This window comes from Lygodium microphyllum, chromosome 5 (assembly GCF_053477565.2).
Source record: "Lygodium microphyllum isolate KBCC chromosome 5, Lygodium_microphyllum_v1.1.10, whole genome shotgun sequence".
Lineage (NCBI taxonomy): Eukaryota > Viridiplantae > Streptophyta > Polypodiopsida > Schizaeales > Lygodiaceae > Lygodium > Lygodium microphyllum.
In genome coordinates, this window is record NC_141139.1 from 132468876 (window position 1) to 132494848 (window position 25973).

The 25973-nt window shown below is 39.2% G+C and overlaps 2 protein-coding genes across 2 annotated transcripts; both read right to left on the reverse strand.

The window, feature by feature from the left end:
• Positions 1-3355: 3355 nt before the first annotated feature.
• Positions 3356-5264, reverse strand: LOC148036419 (uncharacterized). The gene has a single exon (XM_087679146.1). It carries the CDS (start codon positions 4775-4777, stop codon positions 3482-3484), a length of 1296 nt encoding a protein of 431 aa, XP_087535272.1. The 5' UTR covers positions 4778-5264; the 3' UTR covers positions 3356-3481.
• Positions 5265-19345: 14081 nt separating this feature from the next.
• Positions 19346-20754, reverse strand: LOC148036420 (large ribosomal subunit protein eL14-like). The gene is made up of 5 exons (XM_087678400.1): positions 20607-20754; positions 20070-20171; positions 19850-19979; positions 19665-19777; positions 19346-19561 (listed from the first exon to the last, which is right to left on the reverse strand). Exons 1-5 carry the CDS (start codon positions 20607-20609, stop codon positions 19508-19510), a joined length of 402 nt encoding a protein of 133 aa, XP_087534526.1. The 5' UTR covers positions 20610-20754; the 3' UTR covers positions 19346-19507.
• Positions 20755-25973: the final 5219 nt, after the last annotated feature.

Below are 25973 nucleotides of genomic sequence, written 5' to 3' on the forward strand. Positions count from 1 at the left end.
ACTGCTTGAGAATATGAACGATAGTAAATTCACACAATGCAACCACCCTTTCCTTTCCACCACCACTCTCAAAACCCGCCTCAATCTCAAGGGCTACTTGCTGAGTCACAGATTTCTGAACAAAGCCCCCCACCCTCCACAATCCCCTACCCGCCATTTGGATGACGAGGATTAAACTCTCGTCATGCCCTTGTATCACATGCATCTATGTATAGCCTCTTCAAAAAAAAAAACCAAAAAAAAAAGGGAGCTTCCAAGCTCATCGATACTTTACTCTGCTACAACTCAATGAGTCTTGTGCACATCTATCTTCTTTTGTTTGATTCAACCATAGATTAGAATCTCAATTGGGCTAGGCTAATGAAATCAATGTGATAAGGATGCTTTCATGGTCTCAAAGGTAGTGAGAGAGAGTAGTGAGCATTCAAGAGAGAATGACAATATTCTCACATCTAGATCTAGCAATTATGGGTTTGTAACCTATAATTCCATACCTCAATGTTAGTTTTATGCAGCCTGCAATGACCTTATCCCCTATCCACTTGTTAAGGTAGTACCTCTATCTCATCTGCTAGTTGAGGGAATGCCCCTATCTCACTTAGATGTGAACTAGTGTTTTAACCCCACTTCCATTATATTGGCATCACACTCCAGCTTATCTCTTACCCCCTCAAACTCTACAACCAAGTCATCAAAGATAGATGCTACTAATTTTCATGGTTAGTCATAGTAGTAAGCACAGCACACCCTCCCACGGCTCCTCCTTCATAGGATGGATGCACCCAACGGGAACGGGGTAGTCCAACCACAAGGTGCACTCAATACACTCCCATGCAATGAAATCATGGATGCTACTAATTTTCATAGTTAGTCATAGTAGTAAGCACAGCACACCCTCCCATTGCTCCTCCTTCATAGGATGGATGCACCCAACGGGAACGGGGTAGTCCAACCACAAGGGGCACTCAATACACTCCCATGCAATGAAATCATTGTCTTTCCAAAATTCGGGTTACATGCTTTTCAACAACCCAATCTAATATGGGATCATGCATATCAAGATATCCCTCTAACACCTTGGTGCACAACCACCTATATACCCTAATTGTTTAAAATCATATGCGCCATGATATTCTAGAAAAGCAATTTAAATCGAGCAAAGTTCAACTAACTTATAAAGGATCCTCATGAGGACTTTTGGCTACTTTTGAGCCTCCTTGAGTGCATTCATGTCCTTCTATAAGGTGTAGAAGCATTGATCCAAGTGGCATATCCTCATTTTTTCCAAAAATTTGTGAAGGCATGTACCTCATCTCATCAAAAACATCTCACATCTCATCAAAAATACCTTATTTCATCTACTCAAACCTTAGGATAGGAAAACCCTCTATGTATGCAAAGTCAACAATCATAAGCATTTTGCAAGCATGGTTGCTAAAGAAGGTTTCAACCTACTTGAAGGCCTTCTCATATATAGCATTATACCCAACATCACAAATCTTGGTCATGTCAAGATTAGCCATTGTTGCTTTGACAACCTCCGCAAACTATTCATTCTAGTGTTTAGGAAAGCAAGACACATATATCCGAGTACAACATTCAAGATTCTAGATATCCTCACCAAAGAGGGCAAGAACTAATATATTGTCATCACACACTAAATATCTAAAAATAGAATATCTTGTGTGAATGATGTAGAAGTAATGTGTGTATATGAGATCCTTGAAAATAAAGTAGAAATGAGGAGGTGGCCATTGTTGTGCATTGTAAACACTTAAATTATTTTGTTATAACTGAGCTATCAATAGATCTACCTCTCTCCGTATCTCCACTTGTAGGAACTGGCATTGAACAAGGGCATGGTAGCTTCCCATGTGAGACCATGTTGTAGACACACATATCATCAATGAGACACATTCTATCTATGTGCATGCACATCCTACAATACATTCAAGCTCTCATGCTTACATTGTCCAATTAGAATTGGCCTTCTAGAGGGGGTTGCAAGCAACCCCTCTCTAAAAGGTTGACCTAGTTTGTGCTAATGTAGTCCAAAGTGACACAGGAACAAGGTTTTGTTTATTGAGAATTGTTTGCATATCAAGATTGGAATGTGGATCACTTCAAAGAAATGATACATGCATGCTTGCTTTTCTAATCTTTACCTAAAAAGACTCTCACAAAGACCAAGCCTTATGGAGGGAAATGGGCCTAGTGAAATTCACTCATGATAGAAGGCTTGCATCATAATAGAGAATTTAACTCCTCTAGCTCTTTTGGGGCCTAAAATAGTTTGTTATCTAACAACAAAAGAAATTTATAAAGCATATGACGTTCTTACACCGAAGGATATGGTGACAACTTTTCATATGTTCAAAGTATGTCCTAGCTAGAATATAAACATGTATACATTTTCTATGATGCAAAGAATGAACGAACCTTTCAATTAATCCCATGGGAAATGGTAATTCCAAATAGTAAAGATGGTGATCTCCACTTAGAGAGCCTAGCTGAGAAAGCAAGGACTCTAAGCTTCTCTCCTTCTTAAAAGGCTAATTATAAATCAAGATCAGCCTCGGATGATCATTATCTGACATCGATATCTGCGGCACATATGAGGGACAGAGTATGGCTCGGCATGCATCCCTTGGGAAGATGTTCTATGCAATGTTCAGCCGCTGCAAAATTCTAACGTCAGCTACCAAGTCTGCCCATGTGTTGATTAAGGCATGGAGATCAGCACTAAGACCTTAAGTTGGGGAGTGATAAGGCTAGGATTGAGATCCCTCACTTCTTCAAAGCATTTGGTCCATATGCCCCTTTGCATTTGAGGAGCCTTTTGTTCCCATTCTGGAGAAAGCTATACTATCTAAAGCACTACACCTCTTAGATGCTAGCACTGTTAGCATCCCCAGGTGCTCATTCATCTTATATATCCCTATGACTGAAGACCAGGTACATCTCTAGATCTGAAGAACAGCCAGTTCTGATAGACCTTTGCACTAGTGCCTTTTCTATATATCAGTCATTACACTTGAATAGTTTTCCCATGTGAGAGAGAGACCCTGTGTGTGTGTGTGTGTGTGTGTCACAGCTTATTGCTAAGTATCACCTTGTAATGAGCGGGGATCACGGGAACATGGCATGGGAACATACCAGTCACACTGACGGTATATAAGGTGTCTCTTTCATTACACACCTAAAAGAAATTCTCTCAAACACCTGATTGCAAGACGATTCAATAACCAAACCCTTGTCAAGCTATAACAAATAAACCCTTCAGTTTTGAGCAACAAAAGTAATTAATTTGATAGATAATGTTAAGATATAAGAGAATTGAATATGGATTTAAATATTGAGATTTCATTATTAAGAATATTGTTGGGATACACATTTTAAGTCATTTGCTTTTGGGTATATATTGCATGTATGTTATGTATAGTGTTTGTGGGGTACTGTTCTAGTCTTCTGTTTATGATTATTATAGTTTTTGGGCAACAGTCTTGACAGCATCTGCAAGAGCAACAAGGACCTGCACAAGGGTCGCAGTGCTCTCCTTGAATGGATACTTGTCACAAGCAGCAGCCTCTCCTTTGTTGTTGCTGTGATTCATGTGAAGAGAAGGGCCACCAGGAGCACCTCTGCTCCCTCCATTGATCTGCATCTCTTGATCTCCCATTACTGCTGGCTCATAAGTATCCTCCTTCACCCCATGATTAGTTGGTAACACAAGGCTTATCCCTTCATTGGCATTGTCATGACTAGCAATAAGCAAAGACAGATTAGGCTCAATCGGCTTTGTCAGGCCCTTCTGACCCTGGTGGGCTCTCCTCCTTTGCTCTTCTTTCTCATTCTGGACTGTGTGGAGGCTGTAAAAGATTATCTCATCCATTTGTGGTGGCAACCTGGCCTCCTTCCTTTCTTTGTTGGTCATGTCCTTGAAGTAGTTCCTGTGGTCAGATCTTGCAGAAGCTCCATTGATGTTGCATTGCCAATCCCTCACTGCCTTGTAGTCCTTCATCATGTTCTCCCATTTGTCCTGGCATTGACTGCCACTCCTCTCAATGTCCTTTGACTCCAGATACCGCGACACAAGCTTCCATTTCTCTGCTCCTGGCAGCTTCAGGCCCCTTGTCTTGAATGAGAGAGACCGCTGCCGCTCTGACCTCTTTGCATCAATGAGCGTAAGCATCTCAGGCACTGTCCAAGGGGCACTTCTGCTCCTTTTCCTGCTTCCAGTGCTGCAATTGTTGTTATTGTTGTTGTTGTTGAGGTTGTTGTTGCCACTCCCATTGCCATTGTAGCTGTTGTCATTGCTTGCATTGTTGTTGTTGTTGCCATTGCTCGCATGGTTATTGTTGACATTGCAAGCATTGTTGCTGCTGCTGTTAGTAATGCTGGCATGGCTCTTGGCCATGTTTGACTCCTCATTCATGTATGAAACTCCCCTGTTTCCATTGATTGCAATCGAATTACTGCTGTCATCCATCATTGTGGGCGGTGCGATGCCAGCCATGGATGACAAGGGGCTGACCACATGATGATGATGATTGTGATGGTAGCGACCAGGAGCAAGGCCAATGGAGATGGCAGAATTGATGCTGGCATTCTGTGAGACATCCTCTGTTGCCAAGATATGGATCCCATTGCCCCCAAAGTGATTGGCGGTGAAAGAGCCACCTTGCACGAGCAGATTTGCAGCTAATGGTGGTGGAGCAGGAGCTTCAGCAATGGCCCCCAAATGAACAGGCAAGAGGTTCTGCTCCTCCATGACCATTATGGGGGCTCCTTTTTCACATCAAACTGCATGTAACCAATTCAGAAGTCCCAAATTTCTGCAATGCTCATAGTCATGATTAGGGGTAGTGATGGGGGGGTGTGGCAAAACATTGAATATAATTATGAATCGGCCAATTCCCAGGTCCAAAACCGGAGGTTATGGATCGAGATGCTGATCGAGGGATGCAATTGATCAAGAAAGGGAGGCCAGGAGTGGCACTGATTGGACAAGAAGGGGGCAATATGATGGAAAAGCATGGTGAGGGATGGGATCCTTCCTTCTTCTCTGTTCTTCCTCCTATAATTGCAGACCTACTCCTGGCTGCCCCTTTCTTCGAAGGAATGAAACGGGAGACACAATGGGTTCTTTTTCCCGAGAGCACTGATTAGGCAGTTATTAAACCCGTTATCGATGGTTACAGAATCGCACAAAAAATTTGAATCACCCTTAGTCACCACAACTGTTTAATGGGTTGTCTTATAACCCTCGACTCATCTAATAAGAATCTCTCTCTCACAACCAATCAATCTGCAACATAATGGGCTTAGATGAGATTCAAGTTCAAAGTGAACTCCTCTCAATCATAAACAAGTTATGGCGCATAATTCTACACCACATAGGTGGTACCTTGTGAAGAATAGTTAAATTGAACTAGCCAAACCCCCCATATACTTCTCTTATCCATGTCATGCAAACATAACCCCATTTTCGCCTTACTAAACTTCTCGTCTTCATTTGTCTCACAAATGCTATCACTTACAACTGTCATCGACTCAAAAGTTGTTTGCATGCCCTCTCTTGCAGCAACCAATGAGACCATGTTTGTGTATTTTATGATGCCCAATGCCAATCAACATCCATTCATAATACACCATCCACTTATGCACATGCACACACATGCATTGTCTTGTTTAGTTGGATTTTTAGTATTCCACACACTAGAGAACCCTATTGATACTCCTTATTTTCTTTATGCAAAAAGATATTCGATTACTTCCATAAATATTTGCTTTGCATCATCCCCATAAGTAATCAATGTTGTAAGGAGCCTAATAAAAGGCTTGAAGGACTTAAGCCTCAAGCCAACAAAATTAAAAAAAGAGCTTGAGCCTCTCATATCACTTAAGAGCTTAACTGAGCTACAATGGGTTGAGGATTGACAACATGGACAACAATTAGACCATGTGTAAATCTTCGTGAAAGCTATCATTCCTTTCGCAACATGTACAAGTCTTGTCTTCGACAAGAAACTCGTTCCTACATGGCATTCTTTCAAAAATGATGTTAGATGTAGCTTTATAAGAAATAAAGTTTAAAATATCATGTGTTTCTTTTCTTCCCAACCTTGTCAGCATGGAAAATGAGGTACTCCTATACTAGTGCAAGAATACATGAAAACCCTCACTTCGTTGGAATAGTAGTATAAGTAACATTATAATTGACATGTTCATGATGGGGAAAAAGGAATAGAATGTATTTTTAGAGTTTGCATCCAACAATTCCTTGGCAAGAGCCAAAGACAACCTTAAAGTAAAGTTTTCAAGAGTATGTCCTTCTTTTAAGTGATTTACATACGATACACTTAGTTGGTGATAGTTTTGATGGTTCTAGGATAGGAGTTGTGCCCCTTTCCTTTTCCTCTTTGAATTAGACATCAACAATTGAATTGGCATCCTTTGTTATTTGCACGTGTCCCATTAAATCAAATCAAGCATCTCCATGTTTCACCATGAAGGTGCAAAATGATCTCAATCACCACCGATTTGAGACATATATATCTACTACTACTAATAGCATGGTGGGTGTATCCTTGAAGAATCTCAACCTAGCGAAAAAGATCTTGCAACATTTCATAGTTGGTGTATATACCCTCAAGTGTATGATTTGCAACCACACCCAAACTTTACAAAGTCTGCTCAAATTTACTAGAAATTTGACAAATACTTGATGAAAAAAGAGAAATATTGACCCTTAGCCCCATTTATTAGACCATGTTTACAGCTGTTTATTTGCTTTACTAATCATGCACTAAATGAAAGAGGACCTTTGACTTTAATAACATCAAAGAACATTAGTTTCCATACCTCCACCATCAATCAAAATTTCTTGAATTTTACCCTTTAAAGTGCTTGGATAGGAGGGATCTCTCCCAATAGAAATTTCCTCACTTCATAAGCTAATAAACAGAGCCTTTAGAAAATTAAATCTATTATTCCAAGGTTTCTTCACCCAATCAATTTGGGCTCTCTTCATCTCTATCAAAGCATGTACTGCACATCTACTAGTTTTGGTGAGTTTATGGTGAAAAGATGCAAAGCAATTTAAAAGCTTGTCTTCTCTCCATATACTAAAGAGAGTTGTACAGCTTTGGCAAACTAGCTCTCTTCATAAGGTTCGAGATATTGTTTCACTTTTCTATCCTCAAAAGAATAGGAGTGTAAGGGAGAAGACTATCCTTAGGAGGACTGGAGTGTGAGCGAGAAGGCTCGCTCATTCAACAATTTCCTTATGTCATCAACCTCAATTTAGCATCAAGTTTCAAAGGTTCTTTTGATGCATAGATTTTAGATAGTTTGCAATGGCCAAAAAGAATATTGTGCAAGGACATCCTTGTACAAAAATTCAAGTCATTGTTGCTAGAAAGCACTACATTTCCTTTCTCAACAATGGATGTCTTTGAATACTAGTCTCCTCTTGGCATGAATCACCAAAAAGGCAATATGGAATTGAAGGAAAACACCAAATTAACCCCTTCCTTCACTAAGCCACAACAACATTGTATGGGAACACTAAATTTTGGGTAAGAGGGACCCCTTCCTCATATCCACATGAGTGCGCTAGGAGACTAGGTCCTCTCTCCATTCTCTCGTAGGAGGGTTGCAAAGATTTAGGAAGCCACGCCGCTTCATACCAGTGTGTTGGGGGTAAAGGCGCCTCTGCCTAGGCACCCGTCACTGTCACTTTATTGTTTATTCTTTTACTAGTAGTTTGAATAAAGGAAGGCCCGGTCACACATTGTGACTGTTGGAATTTCCATTTGATCTCTCTCTCTTTCTTACTCTTGGTCTCCCGCCATAGCTCTTCCAAACAGCTTCGATCATTCTCTCCTTTCAACTGGTATCAGAGCATGGTTGCTCGAGCATTCCGACTTGGTTCGTGACCCCTTCAACTCCCTATCGATTACCTACACTCATTGGGTCTCCTTCCCGACAGCCATAGCTGACTCTCCTGAGCTCCGGTCACTCCTTGGCTTCGGCCCATTTGGGCACCCTCAAGGCATTATTTCAAAGGTATTGGAGCTCTCTTTTGTTACTTTATTTCAGTTCACAGGTTTTGTGTAGCAGGGCAGCCATGTCCTCTTGCTTCTCGTGATACCTATTCTCTACCGATGACTTTGCCCTTCAAGAGGCAGCTCCTGGGGGTCCTTGACTAATCCCCCAACCTTGCCTTGACCTTGCCCAGCCCTTCCACAGGCCCCAAATCAGTTTGGGCTAGCTTGAGGACCTGCAAAAAATTCATTTTTTTACTTCAGCTCTCCCTTGGCACTCATTGGCAGCTTGAAAACACTTCATTGCACTTGGGAACACCCCCTTGATGCTCAACATTGGTGGTTATCATTGGCATTGATTTGTGGACTAATTTACCTCAATCCAGGACTGTTTTCCATAGTCCACAAGCAGCCACAAACAATGTTACATCAGCACTTTATATTTATGCTTGGTTGGTCCCGAATAGGCCCCGAATGCTAAGGGAATGTATACCTATGATGTGAGATGCTTTTGGGGCTAAATTTACTTAGTCATTGACTGTTTTATACAATCCATAGGAAGCCCAAAATAGGGCAGCCTTCTGTCATTACACTTTATGCTCATGCTACATAGTCATTTGATACCCAATTATACCCGGTTTGTGCCTATACAAATGGACAAGTATACCTATGGTTTATCTATGGTTTTGAACTTGGATTGAGTCATTTTTTGCTCAGTTTTGGACATTTATTTACTGCTGGAATATTTAGGGATGAAGCTATTTCGCTTATATTTGGATATGCCTATTGCGTTCAGGCTATGTCTTGGATGTATACATTGATGTAGTGACTCTCGTGGATCGACATAGAGCTTGGATTTGCTCTCAAATGATTGGTTGAGCTTGAGCTTGCTTCACATAGCATTTGGATCTTCATCTTTGATGTACTTAGCTTATGTCTGACCAGTCTTGACATACTTGGCCTATGCCACTACTACATGCTAATTACATTGTTTGGAGTTGGATGCTACTGAATCTTGCTTTGGCTTGATATTTGAATGCCCGGAGCTTTACTTTGGCTATTTCTCGGCTTGCTAGAGTTACAGTTTGGATGTGCTTGATGTCTATGGATGCTATGTATGGATGCTACACAGCCTATATGCTCATGAGGTCTTATTGATGCTTGATCTTGGATCTTCTGGCACTGGTGCTATCATATGTTCTTGTTGAGCTTCTTTGCTTGATATTTACGGCTTTTGTGCCAGTAGGAGTGTCTTGATATGCTTGACAGACATTGAGCAAGCGGTTTATGCTACTTGAGCATTCGGATACTTGAGACTAGGATCTTCACTTGGATGTTGCATGGTTGGTATGCGGTGCTCCTCACAGATGTTCTTGGGCTGATTTGGGCTTTACACTCCCTGAGCATACATCTCTTTATGTCAAGTATTGCCAGTGTTATGTACACTTTGCCCTATTACACAGGGGGTGTGCCGGCTTACTGACGAATTCTTTTGATATACTTGGGTGTTTGCTCAATGTACGTATGGCTATCACATGTTGATTTATGGCCCGCTTGATGTTGGTTATGCTTTGACAGTCAGTCGTTGACTTAGTGCATTCATTTTGCCTACAGTTTGCTCTCATTGTACCTCGCTATATTTTATTACAGTAAGCAGTTATGCATGGACTGACGTGGAATTTTCATACTGAATCATTCTGATTTTATGTACTTTTGATGGTGGGTAGCATCATTAGCTATCAGTTCGTGGTCATTTTGCCTTGGTTTTGGTGGTATTGTGGCTATTTACAACAAAAAACAAAAAGCAGTTTTGAGCTGTCTGCACCATTTTGCACTGCAATATGGCATCTTCTTCCGCTAACTGTGTTATTGTCAACATCATTAAGCTTGATGGTACGAACTATGCCTATCGAAAGAGCCAAGTTTGGCAAGTATTAGTGTAGAAATCTCAGATCGAGCCACTAAGGATGCATAGCGAGCAACCTGAAACTATGACTGATGATGAATGGAATGAGCTTGATGAGTTATACGAGTCCACCCTCATCTTGTCTCTCATTGAACAAGTGCATTATAATGTGGTTAAGGAAGCACAGAGTGCTTGGCAACTTTGGGATAAAATTAAGAACCTCTATGATAAGAAAAGTCCAGCAAGTCAGATGTATTGGCTAAAGCAACTTATGGACCTACGCATGAAGGAGAATATGACAATGTCTCTGCTCATTTGAGCCAGTTTCATGCTATTCTCGTGAACTTGACTTTGCAGGGCATTAATGACCTTTAATGATGAGTTACTCCATTGTTTTTGCTTAGGACTCTGAGTGAGTCATGGGATGTATCCCGCACTGCCTTATGTGCTCCTCCTACTATTTTGAACTTGCCTGATGTAGAGTGCTCTTCTACAAGAAGAGATCAACCATAAGAACTTGGATGCCTCTCGTGTGTCACATACTTTGACTATTAGAGGCAAAGATGGTAATGAAAAGAATGATTGTGGGAATGGCAATGGCAGAGACTCGCAGAAGTCTAGGTCTAAGTCACGTGGTAAGTCACGCAACAAGTCTTGTAGGAGAAATGCTAATGTGGTATGTCATCGTTGCAACAAGAAGGGTCATATATACCCACAGTGTCATGAGTTGCGTAATGAGAAGCACAAAGAGAAGGAAAAAGCCAAAGTACAATAAAAGTCCTCTAATCACAGCATTATGCCTATGAAATCCAGTATGAAAATCGAGGAGATAAATGTCATGCAGACTGATGACTCCGATGGGGAGTACATACTTACAGCTAGTTCTTGTGATGCTACGTCGTTGACTGAGGTTCACTCTGTATGCGCACTGCTAGATTTTGGATTCTAGTGCTTCATTTCATATTACACCATGCCATGAGTGGTTCCATTCCTACCACACTGTCTCTGGTTCAGTTTGCTTGGGTGATGACAGGTCACTTGCTATTATTGGCATTGAGGATGTATGGCTGCAGTTCTCTACTGGCATTACTTTTCTATTACAAAATGTACGTCATATACCTATGCTTACACACAGTCTTATGTTTGCAAGATGACAGCTTGATAATATTGGATTTCATGTTTTATTTGGAGCTTTTGCTTGGAAGATCATACGTGGCAAACTTGTGCTTGCTAGATGTGCCAAGGTTGGCAACCTCTATTATCTTGTAGTTGATGGGATCTCTATTGACCATGTTTTGTCAATCAATTCCATTCCACATGTATCTCTTTGGCATGCCCATTTGGGCCATATGTGTATTTGCTATGGCAACCAAGATACAGAAGTTGGATACATGACTCCGATTATGCAGGACATGCACATAGTAGAAAGTCCACTTCTAGCTATGTATTCACCTATGCTGGAGGTATTATCTCTTAAATGTCCAGGGTTCAAAAGTATACATCTCTCTCTACCACTAAGGCCAAGTATGTTGCAACCACTAAGGCTTGTAAGGAGGCCATATGGTTGGGCCGTTTGGTTCATGACATTGGGGTTGACTCTATACTTATACTGCATTTGGATTCTATGAGTGCTATTCAGCTTGCCAAGAATCCGATCTTCCATGCGAAGACGAAACACATTGAGGTGATATATCATTTCATACATGGGGTCGTGGAGAACAAGTCGGTTGAACTTGTCAAGATCTCCACTAACAAAAATCTTGTCAATCTACTCACGAAAAGCCTAACTACTAAGCGCTTTGCCTTCCTCAAGAGATTGATGGGCATTGGATGAGATGACGTTTTTCCTCATCCTATTGTACATGTGTACATTTTACTGTCTTTTCTTTTTCTTTTTCACTCCTCACTAGAGCAAATTCGCCTTTAAGTGGGAGGTTGTTGGGGGTAAAGGCCTCTGCCTAGCCGCCTGTGTATTACTACACTGACAGTACCTGCCACTGCACACTGCAAGTAGCGGACGCCCACATCACCGTTACTTTATTCTTTATTCTTTTAATGATAGTATGAATAAAGGAAGGCCTGGTCACACATTGTGACTATTGGAGTTCCCATTTGGTCTCTCTCTTTCTTGCACTTGCTCTCCCGCCATAGCTCTTCCAAGTAAGCTTCGATTCTTCTCTTCTTTCACAGTGTTTACAAAAAATCAAGGTTAAATGTAAAATAAATTACAAATTTATAAAAATCACCTTTTAAAAAAAAGAGAAGGTTTAGTGAATTTCATAAAAAAGAAAAAAATTTACATATAAAATAATATTTAAAATAATAAGTGAAAAAAATATTGAATATAAATTTTAACTTAATACTATATCCACAAAACTTATTTAAATGATATATATTATAAATATAATTTAAAATTATTAAAAACTCTGGACTCATGAGTTACGAGGCATAACTCATGAGTCATGACTTGGGAGTCAAGAGTCAATACTCAAGACTCAGATCACATGTGAGAAAATTTAGTGTGGCTCCGTATAATTTAATTTATTTAATGTTATTAAATGAGCCATGCCTTGAAAATTGACACAGAATGCACAAATTTTAACTATTAAATTAGTAACTTGGCGCTGAGCAACCTGGCGACACGCTTCTCCATCTTTGACTCCAATGACTCTCCATCCATCTAGTCCTCCATCTTCTTCTTCATCGTGACTCCCCCTCCTCCTTCAACTCAAAGGCAAACATCACTCTTAACTATACCAAGCATTACATCAATGAAAGTAGAAAACTCTAATCACTCGAATGTTGAAAGCAATGGTAGTACCTCGAAGGTAGATGCATGTATGTGGGTGAGGAAGAGGCAATTCACATTAAAAAGGCAAGGCATACATGAAACAAATCTTGGGCAACTCTCTAAGTGGGCATGTTTTGATAAATCATTAGAAAGAGTGTTTTGTAACACATGCAAAAATCATGTATAAAAAGTATGGCACTATTGGATCAGTTACCATTCAACTTAGTGCGATAAAGTAACATGCAAAATCCAAGGCACATAAGTTTGCAGCTTATGTGCAAGGACACAATCAAAAGGCATTCAAAAATGGGTTACAAAGACGACAAGATAATATAGTTGATTCTATGCTATGTCTATTTAGAGTAGCTTATTTCATTGCAAAGCATAATGTATTTTTTGAAATTTGCTCGACAATTGGAACTATTGCATTGTTGTGTTGAAAATGTTCCAAAATACATATATGACAAGGCCGCAAAGATATTTGTAACTTTTATTGTTGATGCTATGAAAAACGATAATACTACGATAAAGCAATCTTCTTTCTTTGGGCTATATGTAGATGAGTCTACAAGTATCTCAACTACTTCACGTATAATTGTGTATGTCAACTACATGTGGAGACATGAGTCCCCCTGTTTTTTTTCTGTGGTTTGCTATTAGTATACAACATGTCAACAAAAAGATTGTATGCATTGCTTTCAAAACTTTTTGTAAAACATGGAGTTGATGTGTCAAAGATTGTTAGTTTTGGATCAAATGGTACATCAATAATGGTGGGAAAAGAAAATGGCCTTGCTTCTATGTTAATGAAAGATAGTCCATTTCTTACTGCAATCCATTGTGTTACACGAGTGTAACAATGTGCAAGTGATGCGATGAGGAAAAGTGATTATGCAAACATAGTAGATATAATTCTTAATGAAATTGGTACCTTCATAAAACGAAGTCTTTCGACTTTAAAATTGTTTAAAAAATCGATGTGTCAAAGATTGTTAGTTTTGGATCAAATGGTACATCAATAATGGTGGGAAAAGAAAATGGCCTTGCTTCTATGTTAATGAAAGATAGTCCATTTCTTACTGCAATCCATTGTCTTAGACGAGTGTAACAATGTGCAAGTGATGCGATGAGGAAAAGTGATTGTGCAAACATGGTAGAAATAATTCTTAATGAAATTGGTACTTTCATAAAACGAAGTCCTTCAACTTTAAAATTGTTTAAAAAAATTACAACAGTTTAATTGTTCTACATTTCATGTAAAGAACGTTCATAAGATCAAATGGCTTGGCCTACACAAAGTTCTTGGAGTTAGTTGCGAGGTTTTAGAGCCACACTAGAAATTTCAATGTTCAAAATCCCTCTCTTTATGATCAAGTATCATGCTTTGAGTTTGTTTACATACATTTTCTTGTTGATTTTTTTAGAACATGGATCACATTTGAGGTACACATTTCAAAGTAATTTTGTGCATGCCACAAACCATTCCTAATATAATTAATTCTACCATTGGGGCCATTGAGTCAAAGTTTATTATTGGCTCATTTGTGCATGTTAATGCTTGGAATCATGATAGCAAAGGATATCCTATTATTCCTAATTCTAGCTGTAAGACCAATCATTTGGCATCGTTGAGGTCCTCTTCAAACCGTAATTGTTTTAGTGGTGTGAAGCTACAAAGAAATGCAATAGAGATTGGTTTGCATATTGCTATTACTTTTCAAAAGGAGTATTGCTCTTGATTGTTGGATGCTTTGAGAGATTTAAAAACTCCATCTTGAAAAGCATAAACAAATTATGTCTCTTTTCCTTCCCAATGGACAATTTTTTATGATGTATGGGATTGTATTAGTGAATACCTTGATTGACTTTTATGCATCTCCTATAACAATTGATAGTTATGTATTCGAAGGAGTGATTGATGGTATGAGCTTGAGGAGAGAATTTCAAATTTTCAAAGTTCAAGTTTTCTTGGATTGAAAAACCCTACCTTCAAAAGATACCTGGACTCAAATTTGCTTCAATCTAGAGCTATGCAAAAAGCATCAAAAACTTAGCCAAATTCCATTATTGTAGTATTCAAGAATTGACATTTGTAAAAGAGATTTTCCCATTCAAACCCTAATCAGGACATGAAATAGAAATCAACTAGTCAACTAGATACAACACATGGAAGCTTTACTAATGATTTGTATTAGGGACTATACTCTCCTCAAAAATGGACTTTACCAAATTGACTTAGATTATAAAAAATTTGCAAAACATCAAGGCACATTCATGGAGCCTCTCGACATTTATGTAACATTTTTAATGCTCTATATCTTGATTTTTACATTTGTTATTTTAAAATATACTAATGATACAACAATTGCTCAAGTTTAAGCATTCAAATTATGTACTCTTGCAAGAATGGATTTGCTCACCGATTGGCTTCTTCATCTCCTGCTTAAGAAGTTGAGTCTTACCATTCTCTATATACATGTTTGAGATATTTAACAAGGAAGTTTTGAAGCTCATATAGCCTTCACTCTTTTAATGCAAGTAATGCTTTTTTGCTCGAAGATGACTCCTCACATGCAAGTTTATGGACATTTACATATCTTACTTTGTTTGAGAAAATTTGCATGGGAACTGTGACTCATTCAATGTCTAAAGACAATAGTTAAACTCCCAACATGCACTCGATATGACTTCGAGATAACTTCTTTTGTAGCGTGAACAAAGCTATCTTGTATGATTTATTCTTTCTCTATTATCTTGGAACCCTGTTTGTCATTGAGATTGCCAACTATAATATCAAACCTCCTCCTTTTGTGATAAGCTCTATCTTGCAAATCAAATTTCTTAGAATGCAAGATAATTTGGTACAAGGTGGTTGATAGTTAGATAATTAAATAGAATATAGAATACCTTAAACTTTCAAGCAAAAATTTTGTGAATTATACATATTAAGAATAAGAATTATCTACATTTCCACATCTAAAGTTTTGTGTTGCCTATAAAAAATGTTTCTAGTTAACACTTCATACATTTTTTTGTTAGCTTCTAAAGGCCAATCTTAATCCTAATAGAAAGAGTAGACTATCCACACTTAATTTAACTGTAATTGGAAGGCTCACAATGTTCCAAATGTTCCCACGTTTATCAATCTAAAATAGCTTTCATTACATAAAACACATCCATTATAATGTGGCAGCACTGAAACTAACATTCAGACATCTCCATCTATTTTTAGGAGAGTTTGCAAAGTATAGGGATGCCAGTTTTCCTAACCTAACTGCACTTATTCAATCAAAATTACAGAATTGTTCATGTAAGTAATGTCCTCAGGTTTCGTTAAGTTAATATTTTATTAGTTACATTGTGTTCCAAGATGCTACTACCACCTTAACCTTATCCAAAAGTCAGAATTAAGACGCACTATTGATTCCTTCCATCTCTATACCTACACTTAAGCCCCAAAGACAGAATGAAGTTTCACTCTAATAAGCATCAGTACTATGGCTGTGAAATTTGAAGGAGTAATATTAATGGTTATTGATCTAATATAAGTTCAAATAAACATTATTCTTCAATTTTGTTTACTGACAATCCTTGCAAAATGTATGGGTAGCTTGGATTACAAAGACAATACTTTCGGGATACATGATGGGCAAACGCTTTTGAGGTTCAAGATGGTGGATGATACAATAGGCTCTTTAGTAGGTTATATGTCAGTGGATGCCCACCACACCTTGGATAGCGAAACTGAGTAAAAAATGTCTGCAATTTAACACGGAAAAAAACCCTAACCAGAACCTGTCATGCAGAATGAGACCTGCCTGCCAAGAAAAACCCTAACCAGAAGTACACAATAGAGATGATATGCAGTTTTGACACAGTAAAAAAACCCTAACCAGAAAAACCCTTACCAGAAGTACACGATAGAGATGTTATGCAGAATGACAACTGCCTGCCAAGAACAAATATAAGGCCTGACATCCTAACAGAAGTTTGAAGCCAACGAATACCTCACATTCACATTAGTTCACCATAAAGAGCTGGCATCCTAACAGCACTGAAGCTCATAAAAACCTTACGTTTACATAATAAAGAGCTGCAAGGTCATTCAGCTCACATTAACATTGGTTTGGCACAAAGGGCTGGCATCCTAACAGAACTGAAACTAACAAATTCCATGTGTTCACATCATAAAGAGCTCAGCATGGTCATTAAGCTCACCTAGGATTGATGAACAGCAGAATCATATTACCTACTTGACAAAGGTTCTTGAGCCAATAACACAACTCCCCGCTTAACTCATGTCAATTACCATACAAGTGCACATTGTTTGCTAATCATACAAATGCAGGACCTAGCTAGTAAATGCACAATGAGAAGGTTCGTTTTTGTTCAAGCATAAGTACACTAGATTTATGCCCTGACATCCTCTCAAACAGCTTTCTAGAGCTCTAGTTTAGGCCAAGAACATCTAACAGTTCTTGTTAACGCTATACCCAGACCAGTAAGGAGACGGACTCCATGAGAGTAGGCTTTATCCCTATTCTAGCATCAAAATCAGATATTAGGGCAAGCAAGAGAGATTCAGTAAACCACAAGTTCCAACAAGACAAATATTTAAGCCATTGATTGTGGAGGATAGACAGTAGAAGCATATCTCAGTAGATCTACAACATACAAGAGCACAGGTGTACGTTGTACGTTGTAGGAAAGCACAGGTGTACGTTGTAGAAAAGCCATTGATTGTGGAGGATAGATAGTAGAAAAGAACATGGACAAACACCTGTGCTTTTCTACAACGTACAAGAGCACTCAAAGTTCTGGCACTGCAAATTTAATTAATTAAGGATTATTAAGAATTATTCACCTGAGTAAAAACTTCAACAAAAGTTCATGCCTTTCTAGTGCAAGCATGTGATAAAGCACAAGAGCTGTGCATTAGTAAGGACAGGTAGACAAAATTAAGAACCTTCACAAAAATTTCAGAAAAAAAATGGTAAGACAAACCAGTAAGAGCTTCATTGATACAGCCATTTACTAAATGCACAATGTACGTCAGCTATCATCAAAAAGCTTCAGTTCATAAAGCTACATATGCGCATCGGCAGCAAAGCAAAACACTAAATTACATTTGAAGCTCCATCTTGGTGACATAACAAAAAGACAGCTGTGATCATTCTGAGACCGAGTCAATAACACAGCTTGGGATAGTGATAGGGCTTGAATTGCCAAAGCAATGGCCACTGCCCAAAACAACAGCACAAAAATCACCTGAGTGTCTTAACACTTGAAAAGTTTTTAATTTATCATACTCTTGCAAAGTTAGCTAGTAAGTGCAGACATACAAGACCAAATATCCTGAATTCCCAGGCAACCTCACTTTCCCCCTTGAGCCACCACCATGACACCCTAAAACAAGTAATAGCAATAGTAGCCAGTGACCACTCACCCACACACCACCCCTCGCACACATTAGTACCATTGAGTATCAGTAAGCACAGAAATGTATGGAGATACGCAAGATAAGTTGGAAGCTCTCTCTCTCTCTCTCTCTCTCTCTCTCTCTCTCTCTCTCTCTCTCTCTCTCTCTCTCTCTCTCTCTCTCTCTCTCTCTCTCTCTCTCTCTCTCTCTCTCTCTCTCTCTCTCTCTCTCTGTGTGGGTGTGTATCATGATGTGTAAGCAAACAAGAAAATGTCCAAAGTTATACAAGATCAAATTGGAAGCTTTTAAGCAGTCCAGATGTCCTAACAAAACCAAAATGTGCATCACAACTGAACTTGAGCGACAACTTAAAGTACAACCGGCTGAAATCACCAAGACGCAGGCAGCCAGGTGAGATTAAACATTATAGAGGAGTTTAGAAAGCCAAAATACTAAGTTGCTTGGGAGTTGCTTGGGAGTAGCTTGGGATCATCATATACTAGAGAGAGTTTTGCAGTTGGGCTTTTCTTTCATCAATGCCATGGTCACCCTACAGTGAATTACAGTTAAAAACTTGGTGCAGTAGTTTTATCCTATGCACCAGAGGCATCCTGAGAGAGATTGATGCATCTCTCTCTCTCTCTCTCTCTCTCTCTCTCTCTCTCTCTCTCTCTCTCTCTCTCTCTCTCTCTCTCTCTCTCTCTCTCTCTCTCTCTCTCTCTCTCTCTCTCTCTCTCTCTCTCTCATCCAATCTACACCCAGAACCCTCCATAAACGAGTTTATAGTATGTACAAGATGTAGTGGGATTTGGAGACAACAGCTTCACCAACAAGAAGCATTGTACTATGACTCCACTATTGTATTTTGAACCAAAATGACAGGGCACTGCACAGAGAACCTGTGCAATATTCAGGGTCATAAAAAAGCACATCACCAGAATGTGAAAACCATCCAGGCGAATTTTGTGCAAACGACCCCACCCAGTGCATTCAGTTCAGAGTACTGACGAATCAATCCGTGAAGATGTACAGTCCACCCAACTGAATAAAATTAGTCATTTCAGTGCAATGAGACATCCCAGCTTGCAGTGATTGGAAGTGTTACTGATTTAGTTCAAAGCAGTCTTGTCCAATTTTCTCACAGAACAACCAAGAATCAGATAACAAGACAACAATCCAAGGAATCAGAAAACCTTTGCCCATTAAATCTCTAGTATCTCCTAAAAACCAAGTACATAATGACACAAGAACAAATGAAGATAGCCTTGATTTGGTTTGCTCATTATAGGGGATAAATCTGAACAAAAATGTTTCCCTCCAAACAAAGTAATTCTCAAGAGCTTCTAGGCTTTCTCTTTTCTCAGCTTGGCCAGCTCCCGCTTTACCAAGGCACTTCTCTGCAGAAAACAATCACCACCAAAGTAACAAACAAAAGTCAAATCAAAAAATTTCCAGCATGTTCTTCATCCGAATCAACTCCAAGAACTAGCATCAAGGTACCTTGACTCTGGCTACCATAACCTTGAAACGCTCAAAATCATTCAAAGATGCTCGCTTCTTTTGAACAATAAGCTTCCTTCCCCATGAGCAATTCTCCCACTTATTTTGGACATCTGAAAAATGAAGGACTTGTTACAGTTTGTTGAAGGACTGTTAACAACAAACATTAAAAACTAGTGACTGACCAGCAGCCTCAATCGCTTCTGTCAACTGCTTTTTCTTTGGCATCCTCGGAATGTCAATCTTTAAATCGGTGAGTGAAAGCCGCTTGAAGTTCATGGCTCCACGCACCATGTCTGGGGCGTCAACTAGAGCCTGCACAGAATCCGATACCACACAATATATTAAAAATGTATATAATGGAAGACACCACCACAGGAAAGGCCTGAGAGACTCGGTCAATACCCTGTTCTGGTCGATGACATCGACAATGACCACAAGCTTGCCATAGCTTGGTCCATAATTCACCATAGCAATGCGCCCAATCTCAACATAGCGTCGGAAAGGCTAATACACAAGAAATGAAGAATAAACCAATCAGTAAGCAAGTTATCAATCTAGACAACCTGTAGCAACTTTCCTCAGAGGCATCCAGCTACAGCAACCATATAATACGGAGCCACAAAGCACTATCATTCTACGTAACATTGTATCGACGTTACATCTTTATCGTTCCCTTCCCTTCCCCCGGAGAAAAACAGTCAGATTATCATCAAGTAAGCCAGTAACGAGATATGGCAAGTTAGTCAGTGCAAAAAGACTAAACTGAAAAAGTAGGACGACGGGCTCTGAATACCACTTGATCACAACCATTACCAATGACAAAACGACTGAACTCACGGATCGGAGAAAACGAAGCACTAGCTCGAAGCAGATTGCAGTTTACAGATAGGGAAAGAACAGAAGGGAGAGCACACACACGGAAAGATTAGGTCCGCTTACCATTGTTATCCCGACGCAGGCGCCCCTTCACGGTAGTAGAACGAGCGAGAAAGAGAGAGAGATGGAGAGAGCGCAGAACTTATTAGGGTTTTCGGAAGCACAATAAGTACCTATTATGGGCAGTCTCTCTGGCTCGTGCCCTCGGGCGGTGGTCTCGTGCTTTAAGTTTGTATTATGGCTACCCTAAAATCACAAATTAAGCTTACTTGATTTTGAAATTGATCATATAACTTTGTTGTACGTGTATAATGAATTTTACTAATCTACTACATCTATTACACAAAGGTTTTGGGGCGCACAGAGGGATAGGGGGCCACGTATCGTGCACAGCCCCTTATAAAACGCGACATGCACATTGTGCGTGCCTGCCCACACACCTCACACATCACACCCGCCTGCCCACACACATCGTTCCTGGCATGAAGCGCCTAGTTTTACCTATATAAGTTTAGATTACTAAAATACTTAAGTGAATATATGTTTATGCAACCATAGGGAAAGTCCAAGACTGTGTAAACATTGCTCAAAACAAGTTAGGGCAACCATGCCAATATTAAGACGCCCAAAAATTTTAACAAAAATACGAATGAAGGTTAGGATCAAAATCAAAATTTTCTAGCAGCAACAAAAAGAATTCTTTGCTTCATCGTTGCGCACATCTACTAAATGGTTTTCATCTTATAAACAATATCAATATATGCTAGAACAAAGCCACAAGAGGAGAAGTGCAATGTATTATCCAATCAGATCACATGGTCCATGCTATCAATTGGTTGAAACCTTACTTTTGTGATCTTTATTTGTTGCAAAGCAATAATCAAGGTGCAAGTTGCTTTCGTTATGGGGAGACCCAACCTACTACAAGCAAAAGTAGATAACCCTAGTTCAAGTTTCATCTCACCTAGCTTTTTCCCCCAAAAGAAAAGAACTCTAGCAACTTGAAGCACATTAGACTTAACCTTCCACACAAGTCTCAATGGAAAATTTCCTAAATCCGGTATGATATTGGCATCCCTATTCAAGCACATGTGATTTCTACATCACAAGGGACACCATGTCCAAAAGCATGTTTGTACCTTTGTGATTGATGGTTAAAACTTTGTGGTGGCATTTTTTCTATTTATAGGGCTTGAAGCTATTGGGGGTAAAGGTTCCTATGCCTAGCAACCCATGTATTAGTTACGCTAATTGTACCTACACACATGTACATTGCAGGTGGCAGGCGCCCATCACTGTCACTTCATTCTTTATTCTTTCAATGATATTGGGATAACGGACTATTACAGTTCCCACATCCTCTCTCTCTCTCTCTCTCTCTCTCTCTCTCTCTCTCTCTCTCTCTCTCTCTCTCTCTCTCTCTCTCTCTCTCTCTCTCTCCACCATAGCTCTTGCTTTTGCTCACATGCTTCCACTCCAGGCTCGTTCCCTTCAATTAAACCCATTGCATCGACATTGAGGAGCTCTTCCCTTTAAGCTTTACTTCAGTCCAAACTTAAAAGCTTCAGCTATTCTTCAATGTGGCAGCCATGGCTTCTTTCATTCAAGGTGAGATTTGATCTTTAGCTTCTCCCAACTTGTGTGGACTTCTTCCAAGTATCTTGAGTAGGCTTGATTGAGCACTCTGAAGTGCTTCCCTATCCCCATTGACATCAACAAACACACTAGCACGAGTAGTAGCAACAACGTGAATTGCACCTACTGCTACTACCCACTCCCTTGCCCCTATTTGGGATCTCCTTCAACTCCTGTGAGCTCCAAGTCACTTTGGTCTTCTTCCCTCAGCTTCTTGAGCACCCTTGGCATTGGTATTGAGCATTGGACATTCTATTTGAGCTCAAACACTTCAATTCACGCTTATATACAGTAATGGACTTACTACTTGCATGTTTGTGAAGGCTTTACTTCATTGTTTAAAGCTTGTAGATGCTTCTCAGGATGCTTATATGCACATGTATTGATGTTGGATACTTGGTGAATGATATGGCATTGATGTGAGATGCTATTGAGTTGATTCGAGCACACTTTTTAGCTTAGTTTTCTTAGAGATGTCCTCACTATAACAATAGGGATGAAAATAATTTATCTAGGAAAAGTATATGCCTATTGTCATTTGATGTTCCTAAGGCTTGGTATTGATGTCCTATTAACTTGACACTTCAAGATGCTTGATACATGTCTTGGAATGCTTTTGGGCTTTGATTGAGCTTGCCATGGCTCAACTTTGACTATCATTTTTATGATGTCATACAGCATATAGCAAGCACTTATTTGTGACAGTTTATGCCTATTGTGGGTTCATACCATCTAGATGCAACACTAGATGTATTTACCTCGAATGTCATGTACTTAGTGTATTGAGCTTTGTATTGCTCATTTGGCATTTGACTTCTATTTTAATGGGAGCTATTTGGCTTCATGTATTGAGCCACATTTGACACTTATTTGTTCTACGTAGCATTTGGTTTATGAAATTGAGCTTGAGCTTGTCATGATGAGACAATGGGACTTGGTGTGACATGTATATGCTCTCTTCACGCTATATGTATGCAATTGATGCCTAGCGGGCTGATTTGACCTTTGTTTTGGGCTAGCACCTATCTCAGTCATGCTATTATCAATTATGTATTCATCTTATATAGCTATGTATTGAGCTTCTGTTGTCATTACTTAGTCAGTGTTGTGCCTTTGGTAGGTCTCTTCCATTATTTGTGAGACCTATTATATGCATGATGGTTACGCATATGGGATGTATCTTAGTTTGACACATTGACCTTTGATAGTTTTTAATATTGGTTGCATATTCACTCGCTACTAGTTGTAGTTCTACCATGGCTATTGCAATTTGGCTTTATCAATGATGGCTCATACTTGGCTTTGATTTCTTATTGTCGTGCTCTATTTTCAACATGCTATAATTGCAATTTAATGCACTATTTATGAGATTAGTCGCCTCCTCTTGACAATCTTTTGCTTATAGTTTTTTGTGGACAGCTCATTATTTTGACAATATCTCTTGTCTTCTGCTTGATTTGGTAGTGATTTTAGGGCTAATTTGCATGAAATTATAGTGACTTGTTTTGCCACTCTATGCACTTCCTTGTTCTCATTATGGCTAGTGGTTCTCACAAGAGTGCTATCTTCAATATTAAGAAATTGGATGGGACCAACTATAGCTATTGGAATACCCAATATGACAAGTTTTAGTTCAGAAATTACCGATTAAACCACTCAAAAATGAGGGTGTCCAACCCTAAAACATTGCGACGAGGATTGGGATGAATTGGATGAGCTATGCAACTCAAAAATGAGGGTGTCCAACCCAAAAACATTGTGGTCAAGAAATTGGGATGAATTGTATGGGCTATGCAAGTCCAATATCATTTTATCACTCTTTAAGCTGGTTCACTACAATATTGTAATTGAAAATTAGACTACATATGAGCTTTGGATACAGATTAAGAATCTTTATGACAAGTAGAATCCTACATTTTAAATGTATTGGTTGAAACAGTTCATGGACCTTCACATGAAGGAAGGGACTTTTATGTCTGCACATTTGAATGAGTTTCACTCCATCATCGACTATCTAGCTTTGTAGGAGATTGAGTTCAAGGATCCTTTGCATCCTTTATTTTTGCTTGATACTCTACCTAAGTCGTGGGACACTTTCCATTCAGCTTTATGTGCTAATACCTCAAAGGATGGGCTAAAATTGCAAGATGTTGAGAGTGTCCTCTTAATAAAAGAGGTGAACAAAAAGAATATAGGTGCTTCCCATATGTTGTACGCATTGATTGTGAGAGGCCGGCAAGATGGAAATAGCCATGGTAGAGACTCTCAAAGGTCTCTGTCTAAGACACGTGGACAGTCTCACAATAAGTCTTGTGGTTATAAGTCCAGTCTTACTTGTCATTATTGTGAAAAAACAAATCATATTCAACCATAATACCATAAAATGCACGAAGACATGCACAAGGAAAAGAGAAAGGGTAAAGTGTAAGACAAGAATGATGATCGCAACATTGTGCTTAGCAAGTCTAGCATCAAGATTGAGGAGATTAATGTGGTGTAGCATGATATGTCTGATGATCTCATCTTAGCAACCTCTTCCTTGGATGTTTCATAGCTGACTGATGCTTTGTTAAGATATACTCAATATTGGCTGATAGATTCATGGGCTTCCTTTCATATGACCCCTTATAGAGAGTGGTTTCACTCCTATCTCAGGATGACTTGGATCTATTTGTTTGGGTAATGACCTAGCAATGGAGATAGTTGGTCTTGGTGATGCCCACTAGCTATAGTTTGGTTCAAGCAACATGTTCACTCTTCATGATGTACGTCATGTATTGGCTCTTACGAAGAGACTTATCTCAACTAGCACCTTGGATGATGCATGTTATATTGTCTCTTTTGGTGATTCCTCATGGAAGATTACCTATGGGAATTTTGTTATTGCACATGGTGCTAAGTCTAGTATCCTCTATCCCTTACTTATGTCTAGGTTAGTTAACCATGTTTTGACTGTAGCTGCAGTTCCATATGTATCTCTCTGGCATTGTTACCTTGGACACATGTCTTTGAAAGGAATGAAAGTGCTTACAAGTTTTTGCAGTATCTTTCGTCCCTAAACTATAAGTATTTCAAGTCTTGTGATCATTCTTTATATGGCGCATGCAAATACGTAGTACACATAGGAAGTCTGGCATGAAGCATATGAGTGAGTCTTTACCTCTTGTTCATTCAAATATATAAGGTCCCATGCCCTATCAATCGATAGGTGGTTTGAAGTAGTTTGTCACCTTCATTGATGATTACTCACTTAAGGTCTGGGCTTATCCTATTAGGCAAAAATTGGATGTCTTGTCTACCTTTCACCGTTGGCTTGCTCTTGTTGAGAACCAGTCTAGGTATTAGCTAAACTGCCTAAGGTCAAATGATGTGGGTATGTCTCAAAAGCTTTTGAGTAATTTTGCAATGAGTGGGATATTAAGCATTAGTTGACCACCCCTTACACCCCTAACCAAAATGGTATTACCGAATGCATGAACATGACAATTCAAGAGAGAGTTTGTAGTAGTACCCTTAGCCAATTAGGCTTATCACAACACTTTTGGGTTGAGATAGTTACTACTATTGTACACTTGAGATTAACACGTCCCATTGCATTGCTATTGATTGCATGTTACAACGGAGGAATGGATTGGAAAACCTCTATCATATGCTCATTTGTGTATCTTTGATTGTGAGGCATTCTACCATGTTCCCAGGTGTTAACCCCAGTGCAAAGAAAGCAAAAAGAAAATTTAAAAGACATAGGGCAAAGCGGAAAAAGGCAGCCTTGGGGCTAAAGAAATAAGAGAAAAA

What these genes read in the sequence shown, in the direction of transcription:
- LOC148036419 (XM_087679146.1), bottom strand. Translation starts at nt 4,777, where the DNA reads ATGGTCATGGAGGAGCAGAACCTCTTGCCTGTTCATTTGGGGGCCATT.
- LOC148036420 (XM_087678400.1), bottom strand. An exon ending in ATGTCATCGACCAGAACAGG is followed by an intron (nt 19,980 to 20,069) that starts GTATTGACCGAG and finishes GATTCTGTGCAG; the next exon opens with GCTCTAGTTGACGCCCCAGA. An exon ending in TTATGGTAGCCAGAGTCAAG is followed by an intron (nt 19,562 to 19,664) that starts GTACCTTGATGC and finishes TGTTTTCTGCAG; the next exon opens with AGAAGTGCCTTGGTAAAGCG.